General features: G+C 34.5%; 1 protein-coding gene across 1 annotated transcript; it reads left to right on the top strand.

Moving 5' to 3' along the window:
• The first annotated feature begins 7187 nt into the window (after nucleotides 1–7187).
• On the top strand, nucleotides 7188–7823 carry LOC141719843 (uncharacterized). Its single transcript, XM_074522211.1, has 2 exons — nucleotides 7188–7527; nucleotides 7603–7823. The coding sequence occupies exons 1-2, from the start codon at nucleotides 7188–7190 to the stop codon at nucleotides 7821–7823; spliced, it is 561 nt and encodes a 186-aa protein (XP_074378312.1).
• Nucleotides 7824–8220: the final 397 nt, after the last annotated feature.

The raw sequence follows: 8220 nt of genomic DNA on the forward strand, positions 1-8220 counted from the left end.
GCATTTTCTTTGATTGTATCACTAAGGCATTAGCCAATAAGTGCTCCAACTTTGATGTCATTCCAATTATGAGTCAGCAAATCAGGTATGCTCTTATTCATCAAACTCACTTTAATTTTGCAAGTGCTGTGCTAGGATTCATAGGGGATATGATGACAGAGGATAGGAATGTAGTATACTTTGCTAGATTCTGTCAGCTTATATATAATTTTTGTTGTGCTGATGAACCCCCAACCTGCCACTGATTCAATTCCACCTTTTAAGCTTGCAAAAAGAACTTTTAATGATTTGTTAAATGCTGACATTAAGAAGAAAGTGGTTAGACCCTTACAGATACCTCAGTCCGTAAAACAGATTCTTGTAAATGCTGATCCTCAAACCTACACATCTGTTTACCCTAATGTTCAACCCACCAGCACATCCCGACCACCACACCAACCATCAGAACATACCACACCTACACCTCAAACTTCCCAACCTCAACCTACTCAACCCTCCATCAGGACATATTTTACACCATCACAGACATCTCAACCTTCACCATCAGCACATCCTGTGAGGCCTTCATCTTCCAAACCTAAGGGGACAAAGACTGTACCTCAGACACAACAGAAGAGAAGGAGGATTGTTCTGAGGGATGAGTCAGACAGTGAGGAACAGGTTCCTGTATCAGAACCTGTTGTTGTAGAAGCTGAGAAGATCTCTTCTGAGAAAGATGTTGAAATTGGGAGTTATAGGCCCCTAAAAAGGCTTAGAAAGCTAAATTCTGATGATGAAGCTCCCAAAGTCTCTAGTTCTGCAAAGAGACATAAAAAGCAAAGAGCCAGGAGGGCTGTCAGTGTATCATCATATTCTGAAGAAACTCTGGAAGAAGGAGCTAAAGAAGGGGGTTAGGAATCTCTGATTCCAACAGAATCAATTATTGTTGAATTACTTCCTTCAGCACAACCAGAAACTACTCAAGACAGACTGCCTACTCCTCCTGTGTCTCCTGTAAATGAACCAGTACATACTGAAGACCCAGGCACAAGTGCTGAGATTGATATTCACAACCTGATTGTGCCTGAGGTTCTGTACTTGGAAGCTCCACCAGCTCAAAGCACTCCCCCAACAACACCAATTCTAGATGCTGATTTTAATGAAGATATTCCTTCTACACCAATTCTAAATCTGGATGATGAAAATCAAAATTTAGGTGGGCATCAAGATTTGGCTGTTGATCAGAACTTAGTTGGAGATCAGCACTTAGAGGATGATGTTGAAGCCTCAATAGCCACTCATACTATTCTTTTATCAGAAGAAGCTGATGATGCTGATTCTATAAGTTCTGATGCTGCTAATGATGAAATTACTGGTGAAGCTACTGCCACTGTAGATGCAGATGCAGTTGGTCCATCTGGGGATGCACCTCCACAAGCTCCTTCAAAACCTGATCTTGTTAAAAAGTTTGTTAGAGGAGATGCACCAGTACCTTGGAGTGAAACTCCTAGAGGAAGGGAGTGGACCAAGGAATGGAACAAAGTTGATTTCGTTTATACTTCAAACATACTTGTTGAGCACTTGGAAAAGGCTGATGAGATGCTAGTCAATGATGATTTCAAGATACAGCTCAGGGTTACTGCACTCAGTACAAGACACCTTCAAAGTCGACAATCTGTAACTCAGGCCAAGGTAGAAAAGATTCAAGAATCCTTAAATCAGCAAGATATGGTTGCCAAGCTGGACAAGAAAAGGTTTTTCAAACCTACCTTTGACAGAATTGAGTACATTGAGAAAACTCAGGAGAAGCAACAGACTCAGATTGATGACATTCTGAAGAATCAAGCTTCTCATCAAAATCAGCTCAATGAGATCCAATCCTCAGTGGAATTGCTTCTCTCTCTTCTTTTACCTGCTGATGACAAAAAGGGGGAGAAAGTAATTAATTCCAAATGCAAACCTATTAAGACACTGAAGGGAAAGGATGATGGGAAAGATGACCCGGGAAACTCTGGAATGGGTGGAGGTCATGGTCAAGGTAAAGGTCTCTCATCAAGTAGAACTGGAACTACAAGTCAAAGAACAAGTTCTGATACTGGGAGAAGGATAAGTTCTGATACTGGTAAAAGGATAAGTTCTGATGAACATCTGGGACTTGATGAGGAAATTTCAAGACAGTTATTTCTGAAAGAAAATCCAGGAATGGACTTTGAGAGTCTAAAGGAAGAAGAAGCTAGACTTAAGTTAGAAAAAGTCAACTCCAAATCTGAAGCTTCTGTTGTTGAAAAGAAAATTCCTAAGGCTAAAGGCATTGTGATAAAAGAAAGGATAAATCCTGAGACAACTAAGGCCAAATCACAAATGGAGATAGATCCAAGGTCCAAGGGCAAAGAGAAAGTTGGTGAACCTGTAAAGGTTTATGTGCCTGCTATGGATGAAGAAATATCTGATGAAGATGCTAATTTTACTCTGATTTCAAGGAAGATTTCTCAAATAACCTCTGACATGGCTCAAGTTGTTCAGAGTCAAGATATAGTAAGTTCTGATATGACACTGAAGCAAGCAACCTATGACATAGCTCAAGTTGGCTTGATATCAGAAGATAAGGAAAAGGAAACCTCTGACATTGCTTATGTTAAACCTTCAAAGTTACTCCTACCAGGATTCACCAAAGCTAAACAGACTCAACCTTTGAAGACTGCAACAAGTGGTTTTGAAGCAAGAGTGGTTACAGGAAAAGAAGCAAGAGATAAATCTGGATTAGGTAGTGCTGATGAAAGAAGAATACAGAACACAACCAATGATCCAAATTCTTTAAGTGAACCAGGTGTTGGAGCAACTCCTGAAAGATTGAATCAACTTGAATCTGTACAGATGGTTTACCATACCTTCTTGAAAGAACACATCTTGTTATACTTTATGACAGATGGAAGGGTATACCATATTAGACAGAATGCTATACCACTGAAGTATTATGAGGAACTAGAACATGTTCTATTCTTACTTCAAGTGAAGAACAGATTAACAGATGGTGCTGCAAATTATTTGAAGACTCAAATTCAAAGACAGAAGAAGCTTTATTCTGTGAAGTCTGGCAGCACATACTGTCCCAAGTACAGAGATCACAAGGGTGATATTGTCAAGATGAAGCCTAACTCTGCTAAGATTATAACTACCTTTTTGGGTTATAAGGATGTGGAATTCAATCTTGAGTCTGACAAGGCATATTTGATCAGACTAGATCAGGACATAAGAAAAGCTAGAATAGATGATCTCAGGGCTGCTATCTTTCAAATTGGCGAAGATACAGTTGAATTGAAGAATGTTAAAAGCAGGATGATTGATGAACTTAAATATGTTGAGAGATGTTTATTAAAGAACTATCTCAGAACAACTCCTGACATCAAAGAGATCAGTAATTGAAGCCAAGTCAAGATCTACAACTGCTCAAATTCTGATGTGTATACAGACTGAAGCTGTTATCAGAAGTTAAAGATGGTAAAGCTACATGGACTGTAAGTTGTAGTTATCTAGTCAAATTCTCATGCATTTGTACTTAATGTTTTTGACATCATCAAATATCAGTTAAACTTGTATATTATGTTAATTTACAAGTTGGGGGAGATTGTTAGATATATTTGATAATGTCATGTCTAATATGATTTGTGTTTAGTGTCTCAGATCTTACTTAAACAGGACAAATCAGTACTTAACTAGAAATCAACACTTATACTGAAGTTAGAACTTAAGTTGTCAGAACTTAAGTTATCAGGAGATATTTATCAGAAGATAATATCAGGACTTAAGGAGACTTTCAGATAAGGAAGGCGGCTGATTATAAGGAAAGAAGATCAAGACAAACGCAAGAAGAGATATGCATGAAGAAGGAATTCTATGAAAAATAGAATACTTGGAAGAAAAGATAACTAGTTGATATATTTTAGGAAGCAGAATTATATTCCATATCAATTAGAGATTATCTTGTAACTGTGTAGTATATAAACACAGACATAGGGTTTACACTATATGTGTTATCATAATCGAAGTTATTATTTATTGTAACTCTATCATCTCTCGTGATAATTTGTTCATCACTGAGAGAGGACAGTTCCATATTGTAACAGAGTTTAATAAAGCTTGTTTTCTGTTACTTGTGTTCTTTAATTCGATTTGATTGTGATAAACACTGTATTCAACCCCCTTCTACAGTGTGTGTGACCTAATATAGCCGGTGTATGTGACACAGTCACTACTTCTGGTCATCAAATATATAAATGAATTATCTTATGAATTTATGGTTCATATTAACATCCTTTTTAGGATCAAGATGAGGTCACGATAATTCATTCTCATAAAAATATTCACTGACTATTTATTTTCTCCCCTGATTTTAATCAAGTCATAAAGAAATTTATTTATTATTCCAATAATATATATCCAATGGTGAAATCGATCTTACTATCGTGGTGGAAAATCTATGATGACCAAATTTGTTTATGACGGGGAGGAAATATGAAAACTTGTTTATATGATGCAAATCATTATATAATTAATACAAAATACTCAACAATTTTCATGGACAAGATAATATTCATTGTAAGATTTACCAGCATTATATAATCACATATTCTAAATAATGAATTTCGCATACTTCAGGCTGCGAGTTGATAAAACTTGGTGTATAAGAATATCTCATTGTACTATATATTTGCTGATGATTAATTATGTCTTTCCAGCAAATAACATATTTATCACTGAGAAGAATCTACAGGTTCTTCAACAAAAGTTCATATAAATTTCAATTATTATTCGCATCTTTATTAAATTGATGGTTTGGCTTGTAATGTCCAGCTATATATTTGTTAGTAAACTTCTGGTTTACTTCAAAATCAATTACAGTAATTTTATAAAAAAATATTCTTCAATTGTCTGGGAGAGTACGATTACATCAATAATATATATACCCTTTTGGGTAAAATATATTTAAGAATAATATGATAAAATGTACATGCTCTTCAGGAGTCGTATACATTCTCTTCAGAAGCCTTATATTTAGAAAAATATATAATGAGTCATTCTATATAATACTCCCCCTTTGAGTGACTCATATTAGATATTAGGTATTGATATTAGTCATCTTTATCTCATTTAAGAAAATATTTCTTATACACATGGTAAGAATACGATCAAAAGTGTTTGTAATATCATGATTATTGCTATATACATAATCTTTCTATCAATAATTCAAATTTAATAAATTACAGTTAGTCACAGTATCAACTTATGATTGTAACAAACCAATTTCATAACACTGTATCTGCAGGATACTATTTTATATATATATATTTATTCAACTAAATTCTATTATATCCAAATTTCACACTATTCTTTATATAGATCCATCCTCCGGGAAGATTATATCATTTAGGATAAAAACATAATTTGACTAATATATCATTCTTTTAGAATGTAAACAAGTGTTTAAACATATCAAAAATGTGTGATAAAAAATAAAAGAATTTTATATATAGAGACAACTTCTGGTTGTTATTAGATGCAACTTTTGGTTGCAATCATATATAGTCAATCTATTAAAAAATAACGTCAAATAGGTGTTGTCGATAATACCAACATCATTTAACTTAAGAGGGATAAAAAATTACTTTTACAAATATTAAGATTAAATCACAGAGGCAAATAGTGATTTTATCATTTACCAAGATATTATATATAGATTTCGAAATATTACTTATTTGAAGCATGCATAATATGTAATACACTCTAATATGCGAGCAAGACAACTTAATACAAGTGACATAGTGTGTGCGCATAAGGCTTCTCTTTCAAACAATAATATATAAAGTTTTGACTATCTCAAAAATTTCATAGCAAATATAAACATAAACCAACCACTTAAGTGACATGGCCATGAGTGTCAATTCATGCCAATGAATCGTTGGAAGAAAGTTATTTTTTAAAAAAATCAGAAAAAATTCATGGCCATGAATTTATATTCATGCCCATGAATTTCTGTTGTATTTAAATTTGGATGACTATACTTGTATATGTACTACTCTTGAAATTATCATAAAAAAATCACACAGGTGGAGTAAAAAATAATGCATACCTTTGATGATCTACCACGAGCATATCTACGAGCACGCCCAAATCTACGAGCACGTCCTCATCCACGTCCAAATTGCTTACTTGGCCCAAGATCATTACTGGTCACAACATTCACTTTAGGGAATGGTGTTGAACCAGTTGGACGGGGTTGATGATTTTTCATCAATAGTTCATTAGTTTGCTCAGCAAAAAGCAAGACTGATATAAGCTCAGAATATTTCTGAAACTGTTTTTCACGATACTGCTGCTGCAGGAGCATATTATTGGCGTGGAATGTGGAGTAAGTTTTCTCCAACATAACCAAATATTCGGTTTTCAATAGCTTTTGTTTTTTCTTTCTCAGAGGTTTTGTTCCCCTCTTTAATTGTGTCACCAAGACCCATAGCGCTAAGATGGATTTCCGCATCCAAAATCCATGTCAAGTAATTTTTTCCGATGACATCAAATGTGTTGAACTCAAGTTTTGTAAGATTCATCATTTCTTATATTACTATAATAAACATAATATAAAATCAGAATAAATTCATGGCCATGAATTTATATTCACGCCCATGAATTTCTGTTGTATCTCAAGTTAAATTATAGATAACCAAAAAGGTGTGTGTCACCAATGGTATTCTTCATATTAGTTATCTATAATTCAAAATCAATATTCTATCAACTTTATTTCACATTCAAATTTCAGCTGCTATAATTTCAACAGCTATAATTCCAACAGCCATATTTTTAACAGTTATAATTCCAACGACTATATTTTCAACAACCAATTTTTCATATTATATATATCACTACTTGTAATTTTTTAGCTAGGATTCAATCAAAATTTATTATACTTGCAAACACAATGTCAAATATTATTCGATTAATGCGTGAAATGATGAGAGCCGAATAAGAAGAAGTTGAACAAATGCTAAAAATTGACTACTGCTGTTCAACAATATCGACAACTTCACAATGAAAGTTCAGCTTCACAACATGGTGGTTCGACACTAAATCACCGTGTCATCAATCGAAATAGAGAAGAAGGTCATGCTCGACTTTATCGTGACTCTTTTTCCGATAATCCAACATATCCAGAAACAATGTTTCGTAGAAGATATCGGATGCGTCGACTACTATTCCTCAGGATTGAAGGAGTAGTTACAGCTCATGATATTTATTTCATTCAAAAAACCGACACTGTTGGGGTCTGTGGATTATCCTCCCTACGGAAAATTATAGTTGCACTTAGAATGCTTGCTTATGGTACGACGACAGATTCCGTTGATGAATACATTAGGATTGGAGAAAGTACAGCTATCGAGAGTCTTAAAAGATTTGTTAAAGCAATTGTTGAAGTATTCGGTCCTGAATATTTGAGACGACCAAATAGGGAAGATACATCAAGATTATTGGCATTTGCAGAACAACGCGGCTTTCCAGGTATGTTAGGAAGCATTGATCGTATGCATTGGAAGTGAAAAAATTATCCAACTGCATGGCAATGAGCTTATACAGGTCATGTTCATGAACCTACTATTATTTTAGAAGCAATAGCTTCATATGATCTTTGGATTTGGCACTCTTTCTTTGGATTACCGAGATCTTTAAATGATATCAATGTGTTGGAGTGTTGCAATCTAGATTTTGCTGCTGCACAAGAGGCGGCTAGGAAAGACGTTGAGCGAGTATTTGGAGTGTTGCAATCTAGATTTGCAATAATACGTGGACCTTCATGATTTTGGGATGACGACACAATGAAATATATAATGACATCTTATGTAATTTTGCACAACATGATCATTGAAGACGAAAGGGAATTAAATATTTCAGATTTTAATTATGACACTGATACTAACACACCAACTATTTCAATGAATATTGGTCGTGCAAGGGACATCAAAGAATTCATTCAAATACATCGACAAATTCGAGACAAGCAAGCTCATATCCAGTTACAAAATGATCTAGTCGAGCATCTTTGGCAATATCATGGCGGTGATATGTAATAATGATGTAGTTGAACTAAGCTAATTTTTTTAAGATATTTTCTTTGAGACAATTATAATAACTAGCAAGATGAGGTTCCATGCCACTAGTATCTTTCTCCATGATGGAGGCCTCATATAATTGTCT

This window comes from Apium graveolens, chromosome 4 (assembly GCF_009905375.1).
Source record: "Apium graveolens cultivar Ventura chromosome 4, ASM990537v1, whole genome shotgun sequence".
NCBI classification, from domain to species: domain Eukaryota; kingdom Viridiplantae; phylum Streptophyta; class Magnoliopsida; order Apiales; family Apiaceae; genus Apium; species Apium graveolens.